At 40.1% G+C, this 15,609-nt stretch overlaps 1 protein-coding gene across 2 annotated transcripts in view; it reads right to left on the bottom strand.

Moving 5' to 3' along the window:
* Window positions 1–13,967, bottom strand: part of Ubxn4 (UBX domain protein 4) — a 38,788-nt gene extending 24,821 nt beyond the window's left edge. Inside the window, exons 1-5 of one of the 2 annotated variants that reach the window (XM_074070648.1) lie at window positions 13,774–13,916; window positions 12,839–12,931; window positions 5,740–5,842; window positions 1,925–1,953; window positions 1,352–1,470 (exon numbers count right to left, since the gene is read on the bottom strand). In XM_074070648.1, the coding sequence (XP_073926749.1) occupies window positions 1,352–1,470; window positions 1,925–1,953; window positions 5,740–5,819 (228 nt within the window). In that variant the 5' untranslated portion in view covers window positions 5,820–5,842; window positions 12,839–12,931; window positions 13,774–13,916. Of the gene's footprint in view, window positions 1–1,351; window positions 1,471–1,924; window positions 1,954–5,739; window positions 5,843–12,838; window positions 12,932–13,773 lie in introns of both variants that reach the window. The other variant, XM_020156686.2, reaches the window with a different exon arrangement.
* Between the last annotated feature and the right edge of the window lie 1,642 nt (window positions 13,968–15,609).

Below are 15,609 nucleotides of genomic sequence, written 5' to 3'. Positions count from 1 at the left end.
CTTTTTTTTTACTTCATAATGCTATTTTCAAAACCAATCCAGGCCCCTGTAATCCTAGGACTTGGAAGGCTGAGGCAGGAGTATCTTGAATTCCTACCAGTGTCAAACCCTTAAATCCTGTCTGGGAAAAACAAAACAAGCCAGGCACTGGTGGTTTACCCCTGTAATCCTAGGTACTCAGGAGGCAGAGATCAAGAGATGGCAGTTTGAAGACAGTCCAGGCAAATAGTTTGAGATCCTGACTCGAAAATACCTGATTAATACCCAATACAAAAAGGGGCTGGTGGAGTGGCTCAAGTGGTACAGCACCTGTCTAGCAAGTGTGAGGCCCCAAGTTCACAAGTTCAAACCCTCAGTACCACAAAAACAAAAACAAAATAAAACAAGGTGGGAGCCACTGGCTCACACCTGTAATCCTAGTTACTTGGCAGGCTGAGATTGGGAGTCTAGTGGTTCATGAGACCCCATCTCCAAAATAACCAGAGCAAAATGGACTGCAGGTATGGCTCAAGTGGCAGAGTGCCTGCTTTGCAAGCATGAAGCCCTGTGTTCAAACCCCAGACCCACCAAAACAAAAAAACAAAAACCAATCCAGATAGTCAGGGGTGCTAATGTGCACCTATAGTCCCAGATACTCGAGACAAGAGGATCATTTGAGTCCAAGAATTGGGGCCAGCCTCAGCAACATAGTGAGACCCTGTCTCAAACAAACAAAACAAAGAAAATCCAGGAAGATAGTATTTACTGGGTTTGGGGATGTAGCTCAGTGGTAGAGCGCTTGTCTGATATGACAAGGCCCTGAGTTCGATCCCTAGAACTGCCAAAAAAAAAAAAAAAAGTGGTATTTACTGCTTTTTAAGTTTGATGGTAGCTAGGTGCCAGTGGCTCACACTTGTAATCCTAGCTACTCAGGAGGCAGAGATCAGGATGATTGTGGTTCAAAGCCAGCCTGGGGAAATAGTTCATGAGACCCTATTTCGAAAAACCCTTTACAAAAATAGCGTTGGTAGAGCGGCTCAAGGTGAAGGCCCCGAGTTCAAGCCCCAATACCACCAAAAAAAATTTTTTTTAAAGTTTAATGGTATAAGCTAGGCATGATGGAACATGACTATAATCTCAGCACACAAAGACTGAGGGAGGATAGCAAACTTGAGGGCCGCTACAGAGTATGTTTGAGGCCAGTCTGGGCTATATTATGGTCAGACCCTGTCCAAGAAAAAAAAAAGAAAGTAAGCTTAATGGTATAAGCAGGTTCCTGAATAAACAAGAGGGCTCCAAAAACATTTCAATGTCAAATTTCTGATATATCATTTTCCTTTAATTTGTAAAGAACAGTTCTGGTCCTTCTCACCTGTTGGACTTTGTGAATTCTCGTCACAAGTTCATCTGCAGAAATACTTCCTGCTATTACTTCCAAAGGGATTCCACTGTCTCCAATAAAGAAACTGGATGGAACACACACTACAGGATCTGTACAGTTTAATTAAGTTTAACAATTCATGTGAAATAAAAGATTAGTTTTATAAAGCAATCTTTATTGCTTTTTGCTTTAGTTGATAAAGCAAAACAAATTCTCTTTATGAATTTCACAATATAACCTGTTTATAAACTTCAGCTACCATCTTACACCCATAATGCATGCAACTAATATAACTTTCTTTTATATCCATCCTGCTACCAACTAACTGCTCATCAGCTACTTCTTACATTTCAACCAAACTGTTCCACATTGCTTTTCATCAATCACACTAAGAAAAACTTATTAATTATAATTATTCCCTCAAAACACTTTATAATATGAAGCTTCCACAAACAAGAAGGTAAGATTTCCAAAATAATAATTTTATGAGTTATCAAAATAAAGGTAAAAATGTAGTGTGTATGTGTATGCATGTGTAAAACAAATTCTTCATTGAAAGGATACAGATTTGTGAAAATTGTAGGCAGGCCTCACTGTAAAAAAAAAAAAAAAAATCAAACAGAAACATCACTGGATTAATACAACTGTTTTTCAAACACTTAGCTGTTTACTGTACCAATCACAAGTATTTTTCTGAAATTATTAGTTCCTGTCACAGCCATCATTTGGAAGGTGAAAAATGTAAACCTTATTTTGTAAGACTTTTTTTAAATTGTTGTTTTATAAATTTCATATTAAAGAACCATGTGCTCTTACAACCCACAAACTGGTGGCTAGATCTGGTGACTAAAAATGTAGTTAGTATCTATCTACTGCTTCTCAATTAAGTATTACCTAAAGACAAAATCTTAACCTGTAATAAGAAGACATGATTATGACTTACTTGTACATGTGATAATGTAATAATCTGTAATGAAAACAATTCCAAAAAATTTAAAATAGCCAAAAAACCTAATCAATTATACAAATGATAAAAAGGAAAAGGCACAGAAAGCATGTCAAATGCTACAATTTCTACAAAACTGGAAGGAAAAATAAATATATTTTTTTGATTTAGTTGCCTCTAGGGAAGAGAACTAGGTGGTCAGGGATAGGAGAGCAAGCTAGGAATGAAGCTGAGTAGAACGCTTTCTCAGCCTGCCAAGTCCTGGGTTTAATCCCCTACTACAAAACAAAAAAAGTAAGGCAGATTACAGAAAGATATATAACATCAATAAGAGATGTTAGTTAATGCAGATGAATAAATTCTAAGAATCAAATTAATACTTATAACAATTAGAATTTAATTTTTCTAAATATAAAACATAATTTAAAAAAAAAGGAAATATAAAGAAAAATAGTTACCAAGAATCCTATCATCTTAGAAATAACTACTATAAATGTTAGTTGATTTCCTCTATTTTCAAGAAATGCTCTCTTTAAATACACACTATACACACACTAAAATGTCTCCAAAACAGCAGGTAGCTTAGTTATAATATGACAAATAAAACTTGCTCTTCACAATTTATAATTTAAAGACATACTAGATGCTATCGGAAGGCAGTCCACAATGAAACAAACATGAGCAATCATTTTACATATGTATTCCTGCATCCACTGATAGAAATTTGTGCCAGGTTTCAATGGCTCATACCTGTAACCCTAGCTACTTGAGAGGCTGACATTGGGAGTATCATGGTTCAAGGTCAGCACGTACAAATAGTTTACAAGACCCCCATCTCCAAAATAACCAGAGTAAAATGGACTGGAGATGTGGCTCAAGTGGTATAGCACTTGCTTTGGAAGCATGAAGCCCGAAGTCCAAACTCCAGTTCCAACAAAAAAAGAAAAAAAAATTTTGTTTTAAAAAAAATGTTAGGTATGGTGACACAAACCTATAATCCTACCACTTGGGGAGGCTGAACCAGTAACATTGTCATTCAAGTCCAACCTGAGGTACACATGGCAAGACTCTATCTCAAAAAAAAAAAAAACAAATTAATATTTTAAAAATGAAAAATGGAAGTTAAAAACACTAGATAGATAAATCTGTATATAATCTCAAGAATTCTGAAATTCTCAAGTCTTCCAAATTCCCTATTAATCCTTATATCCTTCCCTCTATTGCCAGCTCTAAAAGGTGCTTCTGAATAACATTTTATCTATTTAAATTGACAGACCTCTGCTTTAAAAGAAAAAAAAAAAAAAACTGAGCCAGAGTCAAGTGTGGTAATACAGGCCTGTAACTCCTAGCACTTGCGAGGCTGAAGCAGGAGAATTGGTAGTTTCAGGTCAGTCTGCGCTACATAGCAAGTTCCAGGTTAGCCTGGGCTACACAGTGAGACTCTGTTTCAAAAAAAAAACAAAAAAAAACAAAACCTGAGGTAGATGTGATGGTGCATCCTTGTAATCCCAACAATCAGGAGGTTGCGACAGGAGGATTATGAATTTGAGTCCAGCCAGGGCTAGATATTATGACCATGTCTTAAAAAAACAACAACAAAAAAAACAAGGCTGGGTGTGGGGGCTTACTCCTTAATCCCAGCTACTCTGGAGGCAGAGATCAGGAGGATCCTGATTCAAGGCCAGCCTGGATAAAAAGTTAGCAAGACCTCCCAGCTCAATCAATAAGCCGGGTATGGCAGTGCACCTCCCAGCAATACAGAAGGATCACAATCCAGATGAAAAGACTTGAGACCCTACTGGAAAAATAACTAAATTAAAAACAGGCAAGGGACATGGCTCAAAGGGATTAGGAGTAATGGACCCTGAGTTCAAACCCCAGTACTAGGAAAAAAAGAAAAGAAAAACTACTACTGGACTGGGTTATAGCTCAATGGTGACTGGAGCACTTACCTAGCACCTCACATGTGCAAGGCCTTGAATGCAATCCCTAGCACCTCCGAAAAACAAAAAAAAAAACCTATTACAGCTTAATAACTATATAGCTCAGTAACTTGTGGTGAGGCAGGCTATACTATGGTTTGCTTTGTGAAATTTGTTAAAGGGAAAATTTTTAAGTAAAAATTTTATAAGCTTAACAGGTATATTTCTGAACATTCTTTGACAGTGATTTTCAAACATATTGTTCATTTTGATATTATATCAAATGGACAAGAATATCACACTCTGAAGCTGCTAATGCATTAATGTTTCTACTCAGTGTTCACTAATGCCTGGTAATACCACAGAGATAACAAGATATTATAATGTTCTGATGGATGATATGCCACCCACTGTGAGGTGATTTTGAGGAGTGGGGGAAGTCAAACTTGACTCCATCTATTAATTTATGACAACAGAAGACAGAAAAACAAATTAATACAGGGCTACAATAAAAAAAATCCAGGTTAAAAACTATAGAATGTACAGAAAGTACACGTGCCTCACAAGTGCAAACCCCAGTCCCACATAAAATATGTAAATAAATATATTGAGAGAGATGGAGACAGCAATATAAAGGATAAGCCTACAGACTAAGAGACTTGAAATAGACAATGTGTGGACCTTGATATCATCTGACCCTCCCCCACATAAAAACCTGCAAGAAGTTAATTAGTAAAACTGTAAGACAACTAAAAATTTGAATACTGCTGGTTATTTAATGATATTAAAAGATAAATTTTTTTAAGCATTACAGTTATGCTAAAAAATTTATAGATTAAGTGGTGTGATGACTAATTTGTTTCTAAATAATATGGGATGAATAGGGTGGGGATATATGAAACAAGACTATGAGCTGTTAATTATTAGAGCATGTAGATAAGGACATGTGATTCATTACACACTATTCAGAGTATTCAGTTATTTCAACATGTTTAGCTGGTGGAGTGGCTCAAGTGGTAAAGGGCCTGCCTGGCAAGCATGAGGCCCTGAGTTCAAACTTCAGTACTGCCAAAACAAAAAATTTAAAAGGCAGAGAGGATAGAGAAAACAGATCTGTAGATAGTTACTAAGAGAGATATATCTACAATATTCTTTTTGAATTAAGTAGCTCTATTCCCCTAAAAAGGGTCCAAAAAGGGTTGAGTAAATATGACTCACTTGTAAAGGTAGTCAATGTACAGTTTATAATTACTTTGAAGTTCTTGGAAACTGGAGATCACAATTATTTTTGCATTCCTGATACGTTATATGGCTACTTGGTAGACTAGAAAAGCTTGAAATTTTTTCAGCAAGATAAATATGAATCTGATAATGCAATCAATTTAAATTTCCAATATGCCTTAGATATCTAACAACATTAACACCTATAGCCCAAGAGTATCACCATAAATCACAACCAAAGAGTTTGATTATAAAATAAAAAGTAATGAGATATTAAAATATAAGCAAACCTTTTTGTATCAATTTTAATAGCAACAAAACTGTTTGAAGATGCTTCTGCCACTTTCTCATCTTCCCAACTTGCAGCCATCTGTATAGACTGCTCATCATCACCTGTAAAACATTTTAGGGATTCTTAAAACAAAAGGCCATGATTTGTTAATTGCAAATTCTTTCCCCTGAAAAATGGAAACTTCAAATAAAGCATAATCCCACAAATACTGATCTTTCCAGGAGTGGAGATGTAGCTCAGTGGTAGAGTGCTTACTTAGCATGCACAAAGCCTTGGGTTCCACCAACATAGCAAGCGGGGAGGGGGGGGGGCATATTTTATCTTTGACTTCAGTTGACTCTATTTCCAAAATACATAACGAATAAAACTTGGTTTGGCTCAGGTGGTAGAGCGCGTGCTTAGCAAGCATGAGGGCCTAAATTCAAACTTCAGTACCACAAAAAAAAGTATGTGACTACTTCTTACCATTTCCCCTGCTACATCATCTCACCTAAATGACTCTAACACTCACCTAACTGCATCTCCCTGCTGGGTCTATTCTTAACACAAAAACTTTCTTTTAAAAGATCACATCAACTCTCTCCTTAAAATCCTACAACAGCTCCCCATTTTTTTTCAAAGTTAAAGCCAAAGTCTTCATAAGGGACTATAAGGCACTACACATCAGGCCTCCAGTCCCTTCTCAACTCATTTCCTTTTACTTTCTTGTTATTCCTCAAATACCAAAGAAATTCTATTCCTCAAATACCAAAGACACTTCAGTTTTAAGGTCTTTGTTCTACACAGTTGTTTCCTCTGCTTGGAATATTCTCCTCCCAAATATCTACATGGCTAACTCTCAACTTCCTTAAATCACCTTCTCAGTAAAGCCTTCCCTAATCACCCACCTTTAAATTATACTCTTCACACATTCCCAATATTCATATTATCTCAAATATTCTATGTGTTTTTAATCATGTTTAATGTTCATTGTGCCTCTCCCCCCAGCAATAAAGTCAGTTTTAAGAGGACAGGATTGTTTTCCTTTCTGTTTCTTTTTTCTTTTTTTTTTTTTCTTTCCTTCTTTCATACTGGGGCTTGCACTCAAGGAATCTAGGAATGATTTCCATATTATCACAAAACTCAAATCCCATCCAGACACTGGTGGCTCCTGCTATAATCCTAGCTACTCAGAAGACAGAGATCAGAAGAATTACAGTTTGAAGCCAGCCCAGGAAAACAATTTGTGAGACCCTATCTTGAAAAAAACCTATCACCAAAAAAAGGACTGGTGGAGTGGCTCAAGGTGTAAGCCCTGAGTTCAAACCCCAGTACTGCAAAAACAAAACACAAAACAAACAAACAAAAAAAACCCCCTCAAATCCTTACAACAAAAAAAACACAGTAAGTACCTAGCATATAACAGGCACTCAGTATTCGGTGGATTCAGTAGCTAAATGTCTACTACAGTAAGTTCCCTGGTATGCCTACAATACTTCATTATAATGCTGTACATCTGAATATGTTTTGGGTGAGATAAGACCCAGGAATATAGGGAATAGGTGTTTTGAGAAATGTGGATATGGAAAAGTGAACAGGAACTAGAATGTATCCACACAAATCAAGACCAAAAAGAACACCCCTTTATCACACTCCAGATGATGAGACAAAAAATAAGGGAAAATTGTCAAAGGGTAGCTCACACTTGTAATCCAAACTATTTAGGAAGCTGGGGTTGGGAAGATCATGGTTCAAGGCCAGCCCAGGCAAAATGTTTCCAAGACCCCCATTTCAATCAATAAAAAGCTGGATAGAATGGAATGACACTTGTCATTCTAGCTTACACAGAAATTATAAATAGGAGCAACATGGTCAAGGCTAATCCAGACACAAACACAAGACCCTATTTGAAAAATAACTAAAAGCAATTAACAAAGTATTCTCAAAACTCAAAAAAAAAAAAAAGAAAAAAGAAAAGAAAAGTAACTAAAAGCAAAAAGGACTTGGGAGTGGGGTCAAGTGGTTGAGTGCAAGACCCTGGGATCAAAGCCATGTTTTTGGGGGGAGGGGAGCGGGAATCAGGGAAAATTATCATTTGCTAGTGAGGATATTCTCAATGTTTCTGCAAAGACCACAAGGTGAGGGGAAACAATAAAATTCCAAGAAAATGACTCAACTAACTCAACTATCAACCTAGAAAACAGATGTACAGGAACAGTCTTACTACAAATACTGTTTTGTTTTGTTTTGTTTTGTTTTTTTGCAGTACTACAGTTGGAACTCAAGGCCTACACCTTGAGCCACTCCACCAACCTTTTTTTTGGTGATAGCTTTTTTAAGGTAGACTCTCTTGAACTATTTGCCCAGACTGCTTCGAACTGTGATTCTCCTAATCTCTGCCTCATGAGTAGATAGGATTACAGGTGTGAGCCACTGGCACCCTGTCAAATACTTCTTAGGATGGCTGTGAACAACTGGGTGCCATAGGCTAATGCCAGTGGCTCATACCTGTAATCTTAGCTACTCAGGAGGCAGAGATCAAAAGAATTGCAGTTCGAAGAAGCCAGCCTGGGCAAACAGTTCTGTGAGACCCTATCTTGAAAAACCCTTCACAAAAAATAGAGCTGGTGGAGTGGCTCAAGGTGAAGGTCCCAAGTTCAAAGCCCCAGTATTGCAAAAAAAGGCTGTGAAGAGTAAAGAATTTTTTCCATTCCTTCTTTCATTCATTTATTATTTTATTTCACAGTTCTTTTGTTCTAGGCATTGCCCTATATACTAAATAAAAAATGAAACATTGTATGCTCTCAATGGAACTTAAAATCTAATGGTACAAAAATTTAAACAGAAAACTATAAATACTTATGTAGTGTTATGCAAGAAAAAAAAAGCTATGAGAGAAACTAACAAGAGAATTATGTTCTTCATAATGGTCAGGGAAGCCTTCAGAAGTGACATCTAAAGTAATACCTGAGCAGGTGCCAGTGGCTCACACCTGTAATCCTAGCTACTCAAGAGGCAGAGATCATCAGGAGGATCACAGTTCAAAAGCCAGCTGGACAAATAGTTCTCGAGACCCTATCTTGAAAAAACCCATCATGAAAAAAGGCCTGGTGGAGTGGCTCAAGGTATAGGCCCTGAGGTCAAGTCCCAGTACCACAAATAAATAAAAACAGACCTAAAGAATGAAAGATCTGAGGCTTGTCAAGCACCAGAAGAGTTAACCAAGCAGAAGAAATTACACGTGCAGAGAAAAGGACTGTGTGACTGAAAATATCATGAATAATGGAGAGCAGGATGAACTTGAAGAGTTAAAGAGTCAAAGATGACTTCCACACTTATTGTTTATCAAACTGAATATAGAAGGGTACCACTTACTTAGAAATATAATCCTTGGGTGCTGAGTGCTGGTGGCTCACACCTATAAACCTAGCTACTTGGGAGACTGAGATCAGGAGGATCAGAGTTTGAGATCAGCTGGAGCAAATAGTTTTCCAGACCCCATTTCCAAAATAAACAGAGAAAAATGGACTGAAAGTGTGGCTCAAGCAGTAGAGTCTGCAAAGCCCTGACTTCAAACTCCAGTCACACACACACACACACACACACACACACACACACACACGGTGGGGGGGGGCAGGGGAATGGGGGGACAGGTTTATGTACTTTTAGGCTTGAAAATAAATCCTGTGAGATCTAAATGGCACTGTCATACAAGTAACTAGAAACATGGCTCTGCTTTTTGTGAGGCTGGTGCTTTTCACTCCCTCAAATGTACTGTACCATGTGGTCAGGGTCCCAACCTTCACATCCCCACTGGCAGCATCTGTCAATTACTCAGCCTTGTGAAAGCAGCACCAGCTGCTTGACCAGGTAGAAAACTGAATGAAATTCTCAACTCAGGGAGAATATTCTTAATACTTAGTACTCAGTGGGATTACTAATTGCCAACTTTAGTATCTTTAGTTCCTTATTTTTAAGGAAATTATTAACTACACTATAAAGTTAGGTGAGCCTAAGACTTTAGGAAAAAATATTGTATCCTTAAATACCAGCAATATCCAAAATGAAGACACTTAAAAGAGCACAAACTCTAAAGCAAAGAGTTAGCTGCACTTAAACAGCTAGCCCTTCCAACCTAAGAAAATCTCAATTGCTCAAAACTGAAAGGCTTTGTAGTCTGTTAACCAAAAAGACAGTAAATGGTGTCTGACATTAATAAATTTCAGCCTGCCTGACAACACCAGGGAACAGACAAGAGGACACAGGATAGTTTCAGGATTACTGCACTAAAACCAAATCATCTTGTTTTACTTGTTTCAATTTAAACAGCTACACTGAAAATTCTTGTTAATTTGCTGGCTAAGCCAGACACTTATAATCCTAGCTACTCAGAAGGCAGAGATCTGGAGGATCAAGGTCCAGGCCAAGCCGGGTAAATAGTTCTCAAGACCCAATCTCAAAAAAAAACCATCACAAAAGAAGAGCTGATAGAGTGGCTCAAGGTGTAGGCCCTGAGTTCAAACCCCAGTACTATAAAAAAACAAAAAAAAAAATGAAAAAAGAAAAACATGATGGCTGAAGTACCAGTTATCTCTCATCTCCTGATATCAACTCTGCAACATTAATTCATCCATGAAAATTTCACAGTTCCAGCTACTTGAGAGGCTGAGACAGGATGATCCCTTAAGCCCAGGAGTTTGAGGCCAGCCTGGGCAATACAGAGACCCAGTCTCTAAAACAAACACAAAGAAAATTTCATGAAATAAAAATTTGCCTAAAATGTTTACCACCTCAATAGTTCCAGGCATCAAAAGTGTCTGGATTTATGGGCCAGGGTACTTTTCAAGTATGACTATGTACATGTAAACCTGGCTCAAGGGCTTTTATTATCTTTTGGGTGGGGGGGGGGGAAGAACCAGGTTTGAGCTCAGGGCCTTGGGCTTTTAGGCAAGCCCTCTACCACTTGAGCCACACCTCCACCCACACTTGAATAGTTCTTATTTTTTGCAGTACTGGAATTTGAACTCAGGGCCTTCACCCTAAGCCACTCCACCAGCACTTCTTTGTCATAGGTTTTTTCGAGATAGGGTCTCACAAACAATTTGCCCAGGGTTGGCTTTGAACCTTGATCCTCCTGAGTAGCTAGGATCACAGGCTTGAGCCACCAACGCAGGGTCACTTGACTAGTTCTTGAGACCCTTGAGACCACTCCTTCTAGCAACAGATATCTTTTCAATTTTCCATTAAATTGGTATATTCTTGTTGGGGGTTTCAAGATCTAAGAACCCCAAATATATTCTTCAAGTTATGAACAAAGCTCTAGGCAATCACTAAGTGTTACAGTTTTATGAGTCCAGTGTCTATGTACGCCTATGGCGACACTAATCCTACTTAGTCTTGGAGATTAACCAGCTAAAACTCCAGAAGAGCTAACTGTATTTTGGAACAGTCTGACCCCACTGTCAAACTGCTGACAGTCTTTCTGCAGACATTTAACCATCATTAATATTCTTAATACATATAATACCTGTTCATTAGTAACGTGTAACTGAAGAATGTACATACACACAAAGCCCTTAAAGCACAAGACTTTGTATGTAAGAATTCCAATAACTGATAGCAGTGCTTCTGTATGGGTTTCCAATATTAATTAGTTAAATCTAGCATTCTAGGCTGGAAGTATAGCTCAGTGGTAGAGTGCTTCCCTGGTATGCATGAAGTTCTGAGTTCTATCCCCAACTCTGAAGAAAAAAAAAAAAAAGGCATTCTCAAAACAAAATAAAAAGGCATTTCTTTCAAATTAACTGATTATCTCAAGAGTACCTTTGAGAAATGTTTGGACATCATCAATTGTATTTTTTTTTATTCAAAACATGGCTGTAGTCCTAGATTTCCCCATTTCCATACCAATTTAAATTACTATATAAACCTACTTAACTGTTCAGTTTTTTCCTTAAGAAACAAAAAAGAGCTGGGGGTGGAGATTCACACCTGTAATCCTAGGGATTTGGGAGGCTGAGATTAGAAAGTTTGAGGCCAGCCTGGGGCAAATAGTTTACAAAATAACCAGAGCAAAAAAGTGGTAGAGCCCACTGGTGGAGTGGCTCAAGTAGTAGCGCACCTGCTTAGTAAGTGTGAGGCCCTGAGTTCAAACCCCAGTGCTGCTAGAAAAAAAAAAAATCAAGTTGCAGACCCCTGCTTTGCAAGCATATAAGCATGAAGCCTTGAGGCCAGTTCCACCCAAAGGACGTCTTTTTTTGAAGTAGCTAAAATTTTTCACTATTAAGATGTAAGTGTGTCAACTCCTGGACTAGTGGAGTGGCTGGCTAAAGTGGTGGAGTGCCTGCCTAGCAAGCATAAGACCTCTGAGTGCAAACTCCAGTACCACAAAAAAAGAAAAAAAAAAAAGGTGTCACTTTTTGTGACCCAGTGCAAGTCACTTTACCACTTTGGATCTAAGTTCCTCAACTATGTAACAGGGTTAATAAAACCTGTTATTCTACCTACCTACAACAGGATCCATTGAAATTGTATATATAAAGAATGCAATTTAAAATGCCACAAACCTGTTATTGAATTCATAATAAGCACAGTGCCAAATTCCTTTATTTTTAATTCACTTAAAATTATAAAATTATAACAATTTATAACAAATTATTTATGTAAAATATAATGTAGCTCCAGAACAGACAGCCTAACAGAATCTAAACTACTTCTAGTTAACAGCACAAAACTAAAAACTTAGCCTAACAAAACAAACATTTCAATTTTTTGTGGTACTGGGGATTGAATTCAGGGTCTCACACTTGCTATACAGGCACTCTACCACTTAAGCCACTTCTCCAGCCCAAATTCTCAAGTTTTATTTCATTCTTCTTCTTATTATTATTATTATTTTGGTGGTATGGGATTTGAACTCAGGGCTTCACATTTGCTAGGCAGGCGCTCTACCTCTTGAGCCATTCCACCAGCCCCCAAAAATCTCAAATTTAATGCTAAACTAAATTCGTATTTCAGCAGTTTGTTCTTCATTGCAGTGTACAGTTAACTGAACTACTAAAACGTGTGTGAATTATGAGCAAAACATTACTAAACGCCAAGTAGTTGAAGAAATACACCTCAAAATAAGTTGTCAGGAACACTGGTCCATGTAATCAGAATGCACAACCACAGAAGCAGATGGCTCACTGGAAATCTACAAGACTTCAGCACTAAAGCATGAGAAATGGAATAAAATAATCTATAGAGTACACACGTTCTGGAAAACTACGTTGATTTCGGATAGCACAACAAAGGGAAAAACCTTAAACTGGATGTGTATTTATCTTAAACTGCTAAAAAAGATTTTTTTTTAATCAACTTTCAATAAACTAGTCATTGCACCTTAGGAGCCCCCCTCCCCCGCACTGTCACAAAAAAGAAAGGTCTCTAAAGCTGGATAGTTTACGTTTCAGGAACATCAAGTAGTTTCTCTTTGTTGCTTCTCGATGACACAGCTTTCTCCTGACAACAACTCGCGAAGCCCAGTGCCTGCCTACTGGCCCATCCTACCAGCCCGCACTGCGGGAGCCAAGCCGGAGTTCACGCACCCCAAGGGTCCCGAGGGACCGAGGGACCGAGGGGAGGGCTGGGGGGACGGGGGGCTGCGAGCGCTGCTCGGCTCCGCGGGGGCGCGCAGGCTCGGCGGCCTGGCCTGGTGGCCGCTCCCCTCGCCCGCGAAGGGGGCTCTGCGGGCTCAGCGCGCTCTGTGGACCAGGCCAGGCCCGCGCGTCCCGCCTGGTGCCGGGAGAGACGGCATCGGGCCCGGGCCAGGGCCCGCGAATTCCCCTAGCCGGCAGGGAGGCGCTGGGGAGAAGCGACGGCGCCCGGGATCTCAGGGGCTGGCGCTGGGGTCCACACGGCCCCCGAAGGGAACCGGCGGCGGGGTCAAGGCTGCGCGAGCCGAGGTGTGTCCCCGTCTCCGGGAGGACAGCCGGGCGCCTCAAGTACAACGGAGGAGGAAGGCAGGCCGCAGGGGTGTCCCGGCCGCGTCTCGGGCCCCCGCCCCCTTCACCTGCCACGAACACCACGAAGACCGCGCCGCTCCTCTTAGCCGTCGCGATGGCGGCCGGAATGGCACCCTGGAACCACAGCATCGCTCCGCTCGGGTTCAAGCACTCTCTCGCTGTGTGGTCACCACGGTCGCGAAGCTGGCCCCGCCCTCCCTCTTCGTCGGGCCCCGCGGCCCCCGCAGCCCCGCTGGTCCGGCCCCCGCCTCCGGCTCCGGTTCCTCACCAGCGCGCACGCCCGTCAGCGGCCCCCCGGGACGCGCGCAAGCGCGCGCTTGGATCAGTGCGCCCCACGTCACGTGACTCCAAACGTCGTCGGCGTCTCAGCGCCTCAGTGCCTTGTACGTGTGGCACGTCAGTACGTGGGCGCGCTCGCGAGGCCTCACACCCCCGAGTCCAGGAAGTGGACGGAGGCAAGGAGAAGGATGACTAACCGCTTACGGCACGTCGGCGTCGCCTCCAGTGACGCCTGACGGGAATTGTAGTGTTCTGAGGTTTGTTTGTTACAATGCTGTGGAAATGTAACTGTGGTTTCCGAGGCACTATGAAAGGGGGCAGTGGTGAGAGCCAAAACATTGACGCGGACGCGCCATTCTCTGCCTCATTGAGACCTTAAGTAATGTGGAAGCAATCGTCCCAGCATGGAACAGAATGATTTTTGTAGGGATTTACTACCAAGACCTTGAAACCACAACAGTGACTTTCTGAAATGCCCTAGAGCTCAGGCGTCCGAGGGGAGGTTTTGGGAGAATGCTGGCTTCTTTCTGCATTGTCCTGGCCAGACGCATTGTAAAACTTGAAACACTAGCTATGCTGTTGCCACAGCTGCTTTGTTGTTTTGTTTTTTGAGACAGGTCTCTTTATGTAGTCCAGGCTGGCCTCCAACTCCTGATCCTCCTGCCTCAGCCTCCCAAGTGCTAAGATTATAGACACACACCACAATGCCCAGCTTCCCTGGCTGCTTTCTAAAGCAACACAAAAGTAGAGAATAATTATTTTCCAGCTACTTTTTCCATGATAATGCAAAAAAAAAAGAATAATGATTTCGTTTTTATTTTTATGGGAGAATGTCCTATAATAAAGATATATGACACTTTGTAATTGGTTGACATTAAAATGAAAATTGATCCATAATTAATACTTTCATGATAACATATACAAAGGATTTTATGATTTATTTAGTATTTTTAAAAATCAGTTATAAATTGAAACATGCTACACATTTATCATATTTATTATACTTTAAATATTATATATTATATACATATACATTATGTACATGCTTTATATATGCTGCCTATATAGGACACCAGTCCTCAAAAAGAATTGATTTTTTTTTTTTTTTGGCACTACTCGGGTTTGAACTCAGGGTCTTGTGCTTGCTAGGCAGGTGCTCTACTGCTTGAGTCATACCCTCTCAGCCCTTTTTTGCTTTAGTATTGAAACCACCATCCTGATCTCTGCCACCTGCTTAGCTGGGATCATAGGCACGCACCTCCAAGCAAGGTGCTTTAGAGTTGATCTTTCATACCAATTTTAAGTGGATTTTTTTTTTTTTTGCAATGCTAGGAATCCACCCCACCTCCTTGAACACTCTACCACTGAACTAAATCCCTAGCCATGTGATCATCTTAAAAGTCTAGTCAACCTACAAACAGCTAGAATGTCTTTCGCCATAAAGAAATGATAAATGAGCAGGTGCAGGTGGCTCACACCTGTAATCCTAGCTACTCAGGAAGCAGATATCAGGAGAATTGTAGTTCAAAGCTAGCCCCAGGCAAATAGTTCCCAAGACCCTATCTTGAAAAAAACCCATCACAAAAAAAGAGCTGGTAGAGTGG

The sequence above is a fragment of the Castor canadensis genome, chromosome 4, assembly GCF_047511655.1.
Source record: "Castor canadensis chromosome 4, mCasCan1.hap1v2, whole genome shotgun sequence".
Taxonomy (NCBI): domain Eukaryota; kingdom Metazoa; phylum Chordata; class Mammalia; order Rodentia; family Castoridae; genus Castor; species Castor canadensis.
This window is presented reverse-complemented; position numbering and strand designations above follow the sequence as displayed.